The sequence below is a fragment of the Stenella coeruleoalba genome (genome assembly GCF_951394435.1).
Source record: "Stenella coeruleoalba genome assembly, chromosome: 11".
In the NCBI taxonomy this organism is placed as follows: Eukaryota; Metazoa; Chordata; class Mammalia; order Artiodactyla; family Delphinidae; genus Stenella; species Stenella coeruleoalba.
Genome location: NC_137157.1, coordinates 61472105 through 61488387, shown reverse-complemented (window position 1 = coordinate 61488387; position 16283 = coordinate 61472105). Strand labels below are relative to the sequence as shown.

At 42.3% G+C, this 16283-nt stretch overlaps 1 protein-coding gene across 1 annotated transcript in view; it reads left to right on the top strand.

Annotated features, from left to right (window-relative positions):
• The window catches only part of SCN8A (sodium voltage-gated channel alpha subunit 8), a 174531-nt gene that overhangs the window by 58090 nt on the left and 100158 nt on the right, over positions 1-16283 (top strand). The window contains exon 2 of the mRNA XM_079937623.1: positions 851-1180. Coding sequence (XP_079793749.1) covers positions 905-1180 — 276 coding nt within the window. The 5' untranslated portion in view covers positions 851-904. The remainder of the gene's footprint in view (positions 1-850; positions 1181-16283) is intronic.

Genomic DNA, 16283 nt, shown 5'->3' with positions numbered 1-16283 from the left:
AAGAGTGTTTCTTTAGGGAGCAGAGTTCTAGGAAAGGAAGATGACTTGAGCATATAAGGATTCCAAAGCTAATAGGTGCCTCTCGGTCATGTTAAACATACCTTATTCATTTAGAATAGAAATTACTTGAGGGTATGGAATATATATATTTTTAATGTTGTCTATAAGAAAATCACTTTATTTTTTATTGAAGTATGGTTGCTATACAATATTATATAAGTTAACAGGCGTACAGTATAGTGAGTCACAATTTTTAAAGGTTACGTTCCATTTATAGTTATTATAAAATATTGGTTATATTCCCCATGTTGTACAATATATCCTTGTAGCCTATTTTATACCTAATAGTTTGTACCTCTTAATCCCTTTATTGCCCCTCTCCTCCTTCCCTTTCCCCACTGGTAACCACTAGTTTGTTCTCTATATCTGTGTCTGCTTTTTTTTTGTTATATTCACTAGTTTTTGCTGTATTTTTTAGATTCCACATATAAGTGCTATCATACAGCATTTGTCTTTGACTTATTTCACTAAGCACAGAGGGTATGGAATATATCTTTGTAGCTGTACGTGGTTCCTAACTGTGAGCTGCATCTAAGTCAATAATAAAAACTAGCAATTCAGGAGACTCCCATGTTCTGATCTCCTTGGCTGCTCATTCCCCTGAGGGGTGGTTATGGACATTGCCTCGTCCATTCATGCCACAGACTTTCTGAAGAGAAAAATACCCATGTCATGGGAGAAGCTATGTGTTGCGAAGGTTGTGACTAAAGGTTGAGAGTGAGATGGTTTGGTCTGGCCTCTTTTTAGAGCAGCGATTGATTAATGCTGTCTGTGTTGCCGTTTCTTCCAGAGCTGACCTGTCCTGGACGCAGCATAACTAACGAAGCTGCTGCAGGATGAGAAGATGGCAGCGCGGCTGCTCGCACCACCAGGCCCTGATAGTTTCAAGCCTTTCACCCCTGAGTCACTGGCAAACATTGAGAGGCGCATTGCCGAGAGCAAGCTCAAGAAACCGCCAAAGGCCGATGGCAGTCATCGGGAAGATGATGAGGACAGCAAGCCCAAGCCAAACAGTGACCTGGAAGCAGGGAAGAGTTTGCCTTTCATCTATGGGGACATCCCCCAAGGCCTGGTTGCGGTTCCCCTGGAGGACTTTGACCCATACTATTTGACGCAGAAAGTGAGTTGGAGGAGACGGAGCAGCAGCTTCAGATACCCCGCTCCTAACAGGCTCAGGGGGGATGGGGGGAAAGAGCTGTGTCTTTGCCAGAGTTTGGATAAGTACTTAGCCTTTTGTTTCAGTTCCAGTTGACGGATTCTTTTTTGGTTTAATTGCTGCTAAGGGTCATTTGTGGGTCTTGGCACTTTTCAGTCTGTTAATAAGACTTCTGGTTTTGGCTCCTTTAACTGATTTGACAGTAGAAAAAGATTGATTTAAAAAAGGGGGGGGGCTTCCCAGGTGACGCAGTGGTTGAGAGTCCGCCTGCCGATGCAGGGGACGCGGGTTCGTGCCCCGGTCCGGGAAGATCCCACATGCCGCGGAGCGGCTGGGCCCGTGAGCCATGGCTGCTGAGCCTGCGCGTCCGGAGCCTGTGCTCCGCAACGGGAGAGGCCACAACAGGGAGAGGCCCGCGTACCGCAAAAAAAAAAAAAAAAAAAAAAAAAAAAGGTGGGGGGGGGCATAAATGGGAGTGTTTTAATAGAGTACAAGAAAGATGGCATAGTGAGAGACGGCACAGCCCTGTAGAATCTTGTTCACACATTCAGAATTCTATCTTTATATATAAAGATGATGTTACTATCGCAGCATCAACAGAGCCTGTTGTTAATATAATGGAGATGATGGCTTTGTCTGCTTACCTAACCCCCTTTGTGACATTAGATCATAGCCTTTGGGGACAAGAATAGAATAGAGTAAACCAAACTGGGCCAATGAGGAGACCAGGTCTGTAGCCTTGTTACACAGTTGTCTGTATTCAGCGAACACTGATTCTTACATAGAGTCAATTCTGTTATTCCTGCTAGTAAGAAGCATGAGTGAAAGAAATACCAATCTTCATTTTGCCAAGAGTTTCAAATTTCCCGGACAAATGTTTGACCAAACCTTGGGTTTCTTTCTCACGATTATCTTTTGAAACTAGGCAACAGGTAATGAAGCAGAGCCCCCAGTTAATCCGGTGGCCAAGTAATTAGCCATTGAATACTGAAGACTGACATCAGATACCATTTTAGGGATCCCCCATTTGACAGATGTCATTTAAAGAATTAAATCCATAGGTGTTTCCAGATGAAGGGTAAAAAGGCTTTGTGTAATTATATATTAACAAATATAAAGCTTAACTAAACTGCCTTTATTAACAAAACTGTCTTATAAACTGCCGTTAACTAAATTGCCTTTTAGTCTTTCAGTTATGGAAGAAGTTTCTGTTTCTTTGTCTTAATAATGGGACAGAAGTAAGACTTGAGGCGAATAGATCTCTTGATTTAGCTATAGTTGTGGAGGCATCTTAGGTCTGAATGGCAAAACTAGTTAAGACGTTGTCTACAGAAAATGGCCCTTCACCCTGGTACTTCTGTTGCAGCTCAGAACAGCTACGTAATAGGAAAAAGTAGAATCAGTAGCCTGTAACTTCCACTGGGAAATTTAGAATGTTTAAGGAACAAAACATGATATGATATAAAGAAAAGTAGACTAGAAGTAAGAAATCTTCACTCTACCGTAATTCACCATGTTTATTATTTATAGTTTCCTTCCTTAGTATGTGTATTTTTCAAGCTACCACAAATAGTTCATGGGAAGAGAAAGTAGTAGATAAAGAAAAAAAATCTCAGAACTAGTTCATGTCCTTGAGCAAGTCATTTCACCTCTCTGGGCCTAAATTTCTCATGTAGGAATTGAGAAGTTGGACAAGACTTCTAAGGACGTTTTCAAATGTCAAATTCTGGGGCTAAGTAAGTTTCCATAAACTGTCATTGATTTCCTTACTTACTTATCCTTTTTTTAAAATCTAACCATTTAATCTGGGCCTTTGCTGAATGGGGGTAGGTGGGTGAGGAAGGAGACAAGGTTTTAGCTTTCTGGGTTAGTGAGTAAGGGAACATGGAATCTTGCACTGTTTTTAAAAAAATATTTTCATTGATTGTAAAATTTTGAAATATTTTAAGATATATTTCCCTCCTCTTTCCTGCCCTTGCGTCCTTAGTCTTTTTAGAGGTAAAAAGAAATAACAAAACACAGAGTTTAGGTCGTGCCTACTGAGATAAGTTTGGCCAACTGGTGTAACTTTTTCAGAAAATACTCTTATGGCAATAAGCAGATAGGTAAAGCCCTTTGGACTCTGGCCTTTCAGGTGCCTGAAACCTCTTTGCTTTTATTTGAACTATTTGTTTTTCTAACTCAGATGCAAATTAAACTTCCTTTTCTTAAGCCTGACTAATATATGAAAAATGTAGAGAGCTCTTCATTGTCAGAGCCTAGTTTTCCTTTGCTTGCCTTTTTCCCTGCTTCCCGCCTTATAGACAGCCTCTTTCCATTCCCAGTGCCTTAGATTTCGGTGCTCCTAGCTTGGGAGTGAGGACCCACAGAGAGTGGTCTCTGGCGCTAATGGGGACTCTTCTCCGGGTTAGGCCAGCTGTTGATGGCACTCCAGTAGGGGACTGGCTCTTCATGATAGAAAATCTGACTTCAGCCTTTGGCCTCACCACAAGGGTAGATAGTTTGTGGAAAGGATAACTTTAATTGTATTCTTTAAATTCTTTTTTTTTAAAAAAAAAAACCTGAACTATACCACCATGCAGAAAAATTCATAAAACATAAATGCTTAGCTTAATGGTTATTAAAAGCAAACGAACACCTATGACAAGAAAGAACATTAGTAGCACTTCAAGGTATTATTTGTCTTTTTAAATAAAGCGTTTTTCAATTGATTAAAAATAATGTGCTTGTTCAAGTTCACTTGCATATCTTCACTGGCATTACTAAGACGGCTTACTAACCAGGCCTTTCACTGGGCCAAATTAGCGAGGTCTCCCCTACAAGGAAGCACGCTGGGAATCAACCCACATATTGAAATATCCTGAGAGTAGAAAGGACTTTAAGAGGACATTCCCTTCCATTTGTTTCTTAAGGGCTGCCTTAAATAATTCTTGCAAAGTAGAATTTCTTTTCTTTGCTTAATGGTACAAGTGGGTTTCTTTATTTTTTCCTCATAGGTCTTGTTTTCTACCTGATTGATCATTTTTGTGACTCTCATAGAAACTGGTTTCTCATTTCCTTCTCTCTTTATTTTAGAGGGTGAAAGAGAACTAGTTCTCTGTTGTGGATTTCACACTGTCCAGGGACACAGGGTCATAAAACATGTGTATCACGTTTTCAAGATACCATTGTACCAGCTGGTGCTGGTTTGAGCTATCTATCCTAAGCTTCTTGGTGGTGTCCATATTGCATTTCACCTGACTTTCCCGGATGGCCCCCAGAACGATCCCGATCATCCTCTCTTTGGACTATCTCAGAACTCCCAGTGCTACAACATTTTCCTTGCCTCTTGGTACTTTGTTCGCATGTCTCCATTCTTTGGCTTTCTTGTTTTTCGAGTGTCACCTGAAAAGAATTGAATTTACAGGACATTTAAACTTTTTAATTTATTTAATTTTCAAAATAGGTAATATATTTACATGGTTAAAAATTCAATAAAAGGTATTCAGTAAAAAAGGTATTGAGTAAAAGTCTCCCCTTTACACCTCTCTCTCCTCAGCCCACTTCCTGCCTCTCTGCCACAGGTAACCATTGTTAGTAGTATCTTCCAGAGTTTCTTTATACTGCATATGTACAACCAAAACCAAATAGGTATTTTAGGAACTTGAGCCGTCCTGAATGCCTTTGCTCTTGGTTTTCTTTCTATTTTATTAAGCCAATTGAAGTCTTAATTTTGTTATTTGTTTTCCCTTCTTTCATACTATGGAATCTTAAGTTTTATCAGGGTAAATTCTCTGTTCATTTCTCCCCTTCCACATGCTTTTTGGTAAATCAAATCAAGGACTTCTTCTCTATTGCTTGAAGTGTCTTTCTATCTTTACTACAAAATATACTCTCCAATGCTTAATAATAACTTGCTGAATTTTAAATGGCCGTGTTTAGTCCTAAGAACTGTCTTAAGTGGGGCAACAAGAAAGTCAGTGTATTAAGTTGAAAGAAGGCCTTCAGAGTTGGCTCCTACCCTTTTTTCCTGTTTATTAAAACCAATAATTGTTATTGGTGTCCTTTTTGTTCTGTGGATATGCCCTCCCATAAGAAAGCCCTGTAAGCAAAAATCCAAATTACAGGATTGATTATGTTCCTTTAAATTGGGCACATACCTATTGCATTAAAAAATTACATATGGTTTCCCAAAGTTCATTTTACCTTCAAGTTTTCATGCCTGTCTTTTCCTGCAAATTGGAGTCAACCTAGAATCAAAGAAAATTAGAATATGGTAGGCTTAGACATCATCTAGTTCAGCCTCCTCATTTTATAAACTTAATAAGGTGAAATGCTTTGTCAAAAGTATTTGCGAACACCTCCTAACTCTCAGTTTGTTACAACATATTTCTAGTTTTCCACTCTTCTAATTTTTCATTGATCGATCCTCAGCCTCGGTTGGCTCAGTCCTTCTGAAGTGAGGCATGCAGATACGGAGAGAGAAAAAAACCCTGCTTCTTCATTCACATCCCTTATAATCCCTGTGGTTTAATAGCCCTTCTTAGGATGGGTCCTAAGAAATGCAGTGCTTCTGGGGGAAAGGATGGCATTTGTGTTAGCTCCAGTACTTTACCTTCTCAGGTGAAGGAGCTCTGAGTAGTCTAGCGGCCTAGACGACTTGTTCCAGAGACATGGGCTCAGTATCGATACTGCTACCGCTGTTCAGCTGGACATGTAATTTGGAGGGAATTTTACTTCACCTCTTCACATATTTTTGCTTTTTAAAGGAAGATTATTTCTTAGCCCCCGCCAACCCCCCAGCAGAATGATATAGTGAAAACAGCACTTAACTGGGAATAGAAAAACCTCATTTTAGTTCTGCCATTGCCTCTTGTCTGCCCTTGGCCAAATCACGTAAATTCTCTGGGCTTCAAATTTCCTTATCTGCAATATATGCAAGGTAAGAGTTGCGCTTATATCTATATCTTTCTAATTGTATTTCACATATTATGCCTGTCACATATTATGTTTTATCTGTTGCAAACTATTCTGTTGCCCTGGTGCCGCCTGCCTTCTGGTCTCCATCCCCTTCTTCTGGAATATACTCTGTGCTTTAACTTCACCTTTGGACACTTAACCACATTTGTCTAGGCCTAGCCCTGAGGCCTCTTCTTCCTTACAGCCTAACTTGATTGTTTACATTGGAACGGATTCCTCCTCCTGAATTTCTATAATACATTAAGATCCCAGCCCTGAGAAGTGGGTTTTAGTTGTAACTCAGGTTAGGTATGGCAGGGCACCCTGTGCCCAGCAATGTTTACAGTTTTTTCCTTACATCCCTAATATTAATGCCATCAGCTTCCTCAAATGAAGAACTCTTAAGTCACACACACACACATACACACACACACACACACACACACACATGCACACGCACATGCGCGTGCCGCATGCATGCATGCCCATGAGCTCCTGGCAGAAAATCCTTGCAGAATCTAGTTTCACACACTTTCAGCAGGTGTGCAGAGTGGAGACAGGCTGTTAAAGGAGAATTTATGTTCATTAGGTGTGATTTGAAGTATCGCTAATGAAGCGTTGAATTGCCTGTTGCTGCACAACAGGCCTAGATGCCACTTTCTGTTTTGAGCGAAAACTAGGTGTTTTAAAGCTAGACGTTTTATTTTGTTTAAAAAAAACGTTTTGCAACAATATAAAAAAACAAAATGTTTCCATTGTTTTATTCACCAAATCAAATTGAGGCAAATGCTTGTGAGCAAATGGGAGGAAGGCCATTCTCAGCGTGGTGGGTTAAGGAAGTGCGTGGTATGGGGTTCTTTTCCATTCTCCAAGTATCATTATCTAGAGGAAAAGGAATTTAATTAAACAATCTTAAATCAGATTCCTCTTTCATAGCCTTAGCAATAGACCAGGAGCTGAGAAACCTTATTTCTGATCCCATTTCCACCTAATTCTAAATGATCTTGGGCATGTCACGTAACCATTCAGCATCTCAGTCTCCCTCATAGAGAAAATTAAGATTATGCTAATAGTTAATATCCCACCTATTCTACAGTGTTGTTGTGAAGATTATATCTTGCCTACACTATACAAAACAAAACAGCCTGTTGTGCTAGCCCGCCTTCATTTTTCTCCATTATACACCTAGCATATATTTATTTGTTTATTGTTCATTCTCTTGTATGCTCATTAGCTGGCGCAGTGCGTGCCCTATAGTAAGTGTTCAATCCATATTTGTTGAATGAACGAGTCAATCTTATGAGATAATGCCTGTGGAAACACTATGTACTTTTCTAAGTGCTTTGAACATGAAAGGTGACATTATGATTTTTTTTTTTCTAATGAAGAGTTTTCCCATCTACCAAAATGAATGGAACTCTAGGGGAAAAACACTGATTATCAATATATCTTTTCCTTTCCTGAAGAATTAGTTTCCTTTAGGGGCTGAGGAATTAGATCAAGAAATGGGTTTCCTGGGGCTTCCCTGGTGGCGCAGTGGTTGAGAGTCCGCCTGCCGATGCAGGGGACACGGGTTCGTGCCCCGGTCCGGGAAGATCCCATATGCCGCGGAGCGGCTGGGCCCGTGAGCCATGGCCGCTGAGCCTGCGTGTCCGGAGCTTGTGCTCCGCAACGGGAGAGGCCCCAACAGTGAGAGGCCCGCGTACAGAAAAAAAAAAAAAAAAAAAAAGAAATGGGTTTCCTGACATTTTAGGGGATTTTTGGAGGGCTGAATTACTTTTGGTAAGTGCACCAGTCTTAACTCTCCTCTTGTAGCTCCTTAGATTAGCAGGGACTTTATCAAAGACCATTAGGTAATAGCCGCTACCTAGTGCTCTTCCTGATTTATTGGTATCAAGTCTTTATTACACAAAGGATGTTATTTCCTGAATATTCGAAGTTGTTCTGTCATACCTGCCTTTATTAAGTGTTTTGCTTCTTTCTCGTCTGTGGGAGTTGTGTTACCCTCCCTGTATTAACCGACTCTAAAGGAAGTGAGAGAAGCTGACGTGGGGTATATACCAGTTTGGGTTGTCTCATATAAAATATGATCTATTTATTCAACAAATACTTCTTGAGTACTTCCTATGTGTGAGACCTTGGGGGTATTGGGCTCTGTTGGGGGGATCACAGATTAATAAAGTCCATTTCTGACCCTTACGTAGCTTATAACATGGTAGTGTGTGGGGTGGTATCACTTTTGATAAGGGGGCCTCAGAAAGGGCCTTATTACTTCATAGTAGGCATAATATTTGGATTTTAGAAAAGAGAGATAGACTGAAACATTCTAGGCAGAAAGAACAATATAAACAAAGGCTCAGAAACAAGGGCATAAGATAATGTAAGAGAAAGCTAAATAGGCTAATTTGATTGGAATTTGGGGAGTTGGGTGATGAGTCTGGGAAGGGTGTGATGGAGCCAAGTCATGGAGGACTTAACGGTGTTAGACTGAGAAGTCTGGTCTTCACTTGATAAGCAATAGAGAACTACTGAAGCCTTTTTTTAAAAAAAAAAAATTTATTTATTTTTGGCTGTGTTGGGTCTTTGTTGCTGCGTGAGGGCTTTTCTCTAGTTGTGGTGAGCAGGGGCTACTCTTTGTTGCGGTGTGCGGGCTACTCTTTGTTGCGGTGTGCGGGCTTCTCATTGCGGTGGCTTCTCTTGTTGCGGAGCACGGGCTGTAAGCACGCGGGCTCAGTAGCTGTGGCTCATGGGCTCTAGCGTGCAGGCTTAGTAGTTGTGGCTCATGGGCTTAGTTGCTCCGTGGCATGTGGGATCTTCCTGGACCAGGGCTCGAACCCGTGTCCCCTGTATTGGCGGGTGGATTCTCGACCACTGCGCCACCAGGGAAGCCCTACTGAAGGCTTTTGAATGGGAGCAAGGATATGTGATCAAAGTTGTGTTTTGAGGAGGTGAATGTGGCAGTGATGTGTAGGATAAACCAGAGGGAAAGAGAACTGGGACAGAGCGACCGGCTATGAAGTAGTGAGGGTCTGAAGTGTGGTGGTGGAAGTGAAAAGTAAGGGGAATAGATGAAGTCAGAAGTGATGTAGAGATAAACTGATAGGAATTTGTGATTGATTGTAGAAGCTTAAGGAAAGAGTTGAGCATTCAGTCCTTCATTTGATAATTGGATCAATTGTTATTGTCTTCTTTATACCCAGGTTCTGTTCCATACCCTTGGGAACAAAGCAGGCAAGCTCTATATACCACTCCTGGAAGTCAGTTTTTGTTGGGGAGACAGATAATAGACAAGTAAAGAAATAAAATTATTACAGGTAACCATAGGTACATTAATGAATTTAATATAGTCCAGGTACCTTAAAGATTGTGGTGCTGTAACTTGGTACAGAGACCCAAACGTGGAGAATGCAGAAGAGTCAAAGGCTACGTGCTCTCTTAAATATTCAGTGTCTTAAATACGCTTTTAGCAAGTACTAAGTTATAATCTTCAAAAGGACCCATACCACAGGTATTCTGAGTTGTTTAAAAGCCAGTATTGTCACTCCACTGAGTTTGCCAATCTTAGATTTTTACATAGGCAGGACATTTTCAACATTAGTGTTGAAATTTTCCCCAGAAAAGAAAATTTTCCCCAGAAAAGAACCTCAGGTCTTCTCTAGTCCTTGTACAAGTCCTAATTTGCAGTTCCAAGTTTCTGAGCCACATAGTGTATAAGAGACAACTTTTACCTGAATTCTTTTTTTTTTTTTTTTTTTTTTTGCGGTACGCGGGCCTCTCACTGTTGTGGCCTCTCCCGCTGCGGAGCACAGGCTCCGGACGCGCAGGCTCAGCGGCCATGGCTCATGGGCCCAGCCGCTCTGCGGCATGTGGGATCTTCCCGGACCGGGGCACGAACCCGCGTCCCCTGCATCGGCAGGCAGACTCCCAACCACTGCGCCACCAGGGAAGCCCTTACCTGAATTCTTGGGTGTATATTATTAGCTAATCACCTGAGCCATAACATTACGCTGACTGGTAATTTTAGGAATTAATCTCTGATGGTTTCTCCAGGGTGTAGTTTATGAAATCTTTTTATTCTATTAAGAATTAACCTGTTGGGGAATTCCCTGGTGGCGCAGTGGTTAAGAATCTGCCTGACAATGCAGGGGACACGGGTTCGAGCCCTGGTCCAGGAGGATCCCACATGCCGAGGAGCAACTAAGCCTGTGTGCCACAACTACTGAAGCCCGCATGCCTAGAGCCTGTGCTCTGCAACAAGAGAATCCACTGCAATGAGAAGCCCACGCACCTCAACGAAGAGTAGCCCCCGCTCACCGCAGCTAGAGAAAGCCCACGTGCAGCAACGAAGACCCAATGCAGCCAAATATTAAAAATAAATAAATAAGTTTGTTTTTTAAAAAAGAATTAACCTGTTGAATGGGATATTTAATAATGACCGTATAAATGTTGGAGGATTCTCAAGATTGCAGTGATATTGATCGTCTTCTCACTATAATTAGCCATATTTTAAATCCATTCTTAGTAAAAGAGAGTAAGACTGTGACATCATTATACAGGGATTGACTGATTCCAAATTCACATGAGTTGTAAATTTTTTATATATAACCCTATTTGACACAATTCAAGATTAGGATTTCCCCATTATATGGCATTTTCTGTCAACTGATTCTAGCAAAATTTTTGATACCTGCTCTGAAAAGGCACTCCTGTTCCAGACACTTTGAGTCTACAAAGTTTGGCCTATGGAATGAAGTTTGAATAAAATATTCCTCCCATTTCAGAGGATAAGGTACCCAACCCATCTGCTGTTCAATGTCAATCCCTCTCCCTGTGCCTTTGAGCCCATCCATGCCTCCCAACTTCCTCTAGCACTTCACTCTCTCAGTTATCCCCTCTCTTTTCTGTACTTTCTATCTTTCCCTTTCACAGTGGTTCTTCCCCTCAGCCTATAAACATACGAAAAGCCTCTCCCATCTTAATGAGCCCACACTTGACCCCATATCTCCAGCAGGTATAATCTCTCTTCTCATGCCATTGAAGCTTTTAAAGAGTAGCCGTTGCTCACCCTCACCACCTGCACATCTCCTACCCACTCCTCCATCCTTGCAGCTGAGTCTGCATCCTCCCCGCTCTACTGGCATTCTCAATATAAGATCCTCCAGGATCTCAAATTACCAAATCTAATGGACATTTTTTCCGTTCTTATCTCACTGAACCTCTCTGCTGTATTTGACACTGTTTACTACTCCCTGATTCTTGCAGTTCTTCACTTCCTTGGCCTAATTCTCTTTCCATCTCGGCCTGTTCCTTCTCTTTCCTTCATTTCTTCCACTTTTCCTTTAAATGTTGACATTCCCACAGGTTTGGTCCTTGGCCTGTGTTCCTCTCATTTGGCAAATTCTCCCTGGCTGATCTTACCCATTCTCTCACATGAATCTGTATCTCCAGCCTAGAGCACTCCTTAGATATTCAGTGTCTTGCCAGGCATCTCTACCTGGACTTCCCATAGGTAACTCAGTGTATTCAAAGTTGAACTCGTTTTCTCCCCTCAAACCTACTTACTCCATCTGCTGCTTTAGTTGAGGGTACCACCCAAATTCTAGGTGTCATTATTGACTCTCCAGTTTTCTGCAGTCCTTGAGGATCACTTAGGAAGCTCTCAGTGAATGTTGCACATTTTTACAAGTAAGAAAAAATTGTGGCTCAGAAATATTTGCTGTTGAAATTCCCTCACCTAGTGTGTGGTAAAGCCGGGTTTCAGTTCCCGGGATATGTGAATTTAATGCTCATGGTCTTTCTACCATATCATGCTGTCTCTATAGAGTATATTGCAGGATGATTTTTGGGTTTTGTTTTTTACTATCATTTTTAGATAATTTCTGTCATTTTGCACGGCCTCAATATGAATATAGTATGGGGTTTTTTTAGTTCATTTGTTGCATATCATATCTTCAGCATGGTATCTAAGATGTAGAAAAGATGAAAAGACTTTTCAAACTAAAATTAATAAATTTTTATGGGTGGATGAGCTAAAGAGTGGAAAAGGTCGATTAGACACCTAGCATAAAGTTGGATATAGTTATGAGTTAGTTGATTTTAGCTGCATCATTGCCTCATGACTAAGAGATTCATTCATACATTCAACAAATAGGTATGAACTGTCTACCTTGTACCAGATGGGCATCAGATTACATCTTCTGCTTGCTAAGCTAAGAAAGTCACAGTAGTTGGAGATATACCCCTGCCTTTAAGGATCTCAGGGTCCAGTGAGAGTTACTGATGTATAAACAGAGTGACAGTACTATGTTAAGTGCTCTAACAGAAGTGTTGTGGGAACACACAGGAAGGAAGGATAATTCTGTTTGAGAGAGTTGAATGGAGAGGAGGTGATATTTGAGCTGTACCTTGAAGTATTAAAGTATGGTTAAAAAACATTTCATCTGTTAAAGAGAAGAAAGAGTAGTTTGGGTATAAAGAACAGTACATGAAAAGACAGAGAGGCGTGCAAAACGTTGAAGTGTTTAAAACCATGAGTTTCATTGTGACTGGAGCATGGGGCTTGGTCTGGTAAGAAGGGAGATAAAGGAGAGAGACAGGCTGGATCCCACTGTGTGCATTCAGCAGTTTTTTTGTTTTTTTTTTTCTCCTGCTTCCAGAGTTCTCAGGTCTGAAGTAACCTCTGGGGCCCATTTTGAGCCAGTGCAGCTGTACTGTGACTTTGGTCCTAGTGACTTTGGACTCTTGGAGTAGCTTATGCACACGTGTCCTACTGGTTTCTGTCAAGTGTGTGAATACTAAGTAACTTGAATATTACCCCTTAGTCCCCTCCTGCTACCCTGCCTGAGGTGCCAAGTTGCAGAAGGAAGAGCAGCATCTGTGTGGCAGCAGCAGCGTTACCGTAATCGCGTTTGTTGAGTCCTTCTTCTGTGCCAGGCACTGTAGTAAGGACTTTTTGTGAATTTGCACTTAATCCTCATAATCTGATAAGGTAGGTGCTGTCACTCATTATCACTATTTTATCAATAAGAAAACTTAGCCTTAGCAACCTAAGTTGGTTGCCTAAAATCATGACAGCTAATAAGCAATGGAGCTGGGCCTTGAATCCAGGTCTTTGTGGCTTAAAGCCTCTAAACCAGTCTCCTCTGCTGCTTTCTAAGAGAAAGGAGAATGAGAATAAATTCTAGAATATGAGTACAGTGAAGAGAGGCATTTACGTAATAAACCTGCTTTTTGCCTTTTGCTTTACCCCCGGAGCAGCTGCAGGCTGGGTACCCCCAAGAGGGGAAGGGGGAAGGAGATCAAAAGCAAGCTCATACTGAAGGGCAGTGAGGCGGGGTGGCCACGTAGGAGGTTCAGAGCCGCCCTGCCTTGGGGAGCAGCATATGCTGTTTCAGAGCTGAAGCAGCTGCTGTTCTGCCAGGTGTGGCTTCCTGTGACCAGGATGTGGGCAGGAAGGGGGTGTCAGCTGCTCCAAATGTGGGTTGAAGGGCATGGGGTTATAAGGTCAAACCAAATGAGGAAGTGTATGCAGAAGCAGTGGGAAACAGCAAAGCCACAGACAGATGGGGTGCTAGCATTATCTGCATGGAGCTTAGCTTGGGAAAATACCGTAAATAGCTGCTGTGAACTCTGTGGCATGCGCAAGGGCTTTTTTTTTTTTTTTTTGCCAGAGTTAAAGGTATTAAGTAAAAAAGATTTCTTCATTGGCCTGAGGTTTGGACCAGATGACCTGGTGTGCTGAAAAGAGTTCAGGACTCTGAGGAACCCTTCTATTCCTGTTCCCACCTCTGTGGTCTCAGCTTGGGCAGAGCACTCTGTGCTTGCTTTCTTATCTGTAAAGTGAGGAGTTAGACTTGATAAGTAGTTTTGAAGCTTTTTCAAAATTGCAGTATTGTGTGATAATTAAGTGTAGGCTTTGGGGCTTCCCTGGTGGTGCAGTGGTTAAGAATCCGCCACCGCGGAACGTGCAGGGAATACGGGTTCGAGCCCTGGTCCGGGAAGATCCCACATGCCGCGGAGCAGCTAAGCCCGTGCGCCACAACTACTGAGCCTACGTTCTAGAGCCCGCGAGCCACAACTACTGAAGCCTGTGCGCCTGGAGCCCGTGCTCCGCAACAAGAGAAGCCCCCGCTTGCCGCAACTAGAGGAAGCCTGTGCGCAACAACGAAGACCCAACGCAGTCAAATATAAGATAAATAAAATAAATAAATTTATAAAGGAAAAAGGGATAAGCTTTGGAGTTAGACTGCCTTGGTTCAGTTCTAAGTTTCACCACTAAACAACTTTGTGGTCTTGCTACAATTTCATCATCTATAAAATGTCCCTACCTCATCGAGTGGTGGCTGTGAGACAGACAGGTATTGTATAAGGCATCTCAGTAGGGTGCCTGCCGCATAGTACCTGCTTAATACATGCTAAATGTTATTATCTCTTCAAACAGACTCATAGGTACAATTATCAATGAATAAAAGGAATATAAATATGGGATTTGGAGGTCTCTCTTGCTCACTCCTCAGTGTAGTGGAATAGAGACCTGGAAGATGACGGCTCTAAATATATAGTTCAAACAGAAGTATGAGCCTAAATGAAAAAGGAAATTGCCTGTGTCCTGATGTCCTGCTTTTTAGTTCAGTATTTCTCAGCTGGGCACCAGGACACAGGCACTCTGGGAATTCAGGCAGTTGTGCCTTTGCTGGAGCCTTTCCTGGGACACACTGGGACTATAATTGTAATTTTACTTGAGGGACCCACTGAGCAGATTAGCATTCAGAAAGGCATCAGGACTCCTTTTCAACAGGGGGTAGGTCATTTTGACAGTGCAGGTCATTTATTTCTGAACAGCTTCCTAGTCTGAGGTAGAATCTGTTTAGATTTAGCATTACGTTTTTTCTATAGTAAAACAGGGAAAACTTGAAAGGACATTTATTTGTTGCCTGCTGTGCTGGCTGTATAGTTACTTAGAAGCGAATGCCAAAAACTGTAGCCATTGACTAGTGGACAACTGGCTACTGCTCTTATCACTGTTATAGCTGTTCTTCAGATCAGCTATATTTGTATTGTTATTGGGTAGCAGAGTCCTTCTCTGTGCGTGCACACTCTGAAACCAATAGGCAGAGAGGATTTGCCCCCGTAGAAGGTACCAGAATTAAGAATTTATAGTTAGGCAGGAAAGAGCTAAGAACTGTTGTAAGTCAAATTAGCTAGTTGCCTGGTTCAGAAGAGGTGACGTATGTCTGGGAGAAAAAGGTACATATGTATATATTAGGTTTAGCAGACAAGAATTTAAGGCTAGAAGTCAGCTAACAATGAGAGGGTCAGGCAATTCCGGAAGTCAAAACAGTTAGGATCTAGGGTCCAAACCCTGGGGAGATGGTCGTAAATCAGTGTCGATAACAGTTAGAGCCGGATGGAGCCAACTGCCCCCTTGTAGATTAGCTCAATCCCTGAGCCCCTAGGTGTTCATTATAGCTGGAAGGCCATCAGATACCTGCGGGTTACCTTCGCCCCAACTGAAATGATGACCTCTCAGGGGAGGGAGAACTTGGTTGGGTGGAGAACTGCTCTCCTGGGCCTTGTGTCCCACAGCAAACCAGGAGCTGGGTAATAAACCTTTCCCTAAGAAGCTTTCTGTTCTGTGATATACTCCACCCCTGCCTTGAGTACTCCTCCCTGTAATGTCCTTTCATATGTACCCACCCTTTATTACTTTAATGTATACATTTCGTATGGCTAAAAAGCTTAATCCAGTCCTGGGGTGAGAGTGGGGAAATGCTCAGGAGTTGGCTGCATGCAGTACTTTGGTAACTGTGCGTTTATTGTATTGTGTTTGCGGTGTGCTAGGATTTGTTTGGCATGACCGTGAATGCGCTCGCACCTGGCCTTGCACAATGTCCCTGCTCCTTACTGTAGACGGAAGAGCATATCTCTTACCCTGCATTAGCAATGGCAAAGCTCCCCCATCGTATGCTCCATCCCCACATTGCTAATTAGAAATGAAAAGCCTGTGCTTTTTTTTTTTTGTGGTACGCGGGCCTCTCACTGTCGTGGCCTCTCCCGTTGCGGAGCACAGGCTCCGGACGTGCAGGCTCAGCGGCCATGGCTCACGGGCCCAGCCGCTCCGTGGCATGTG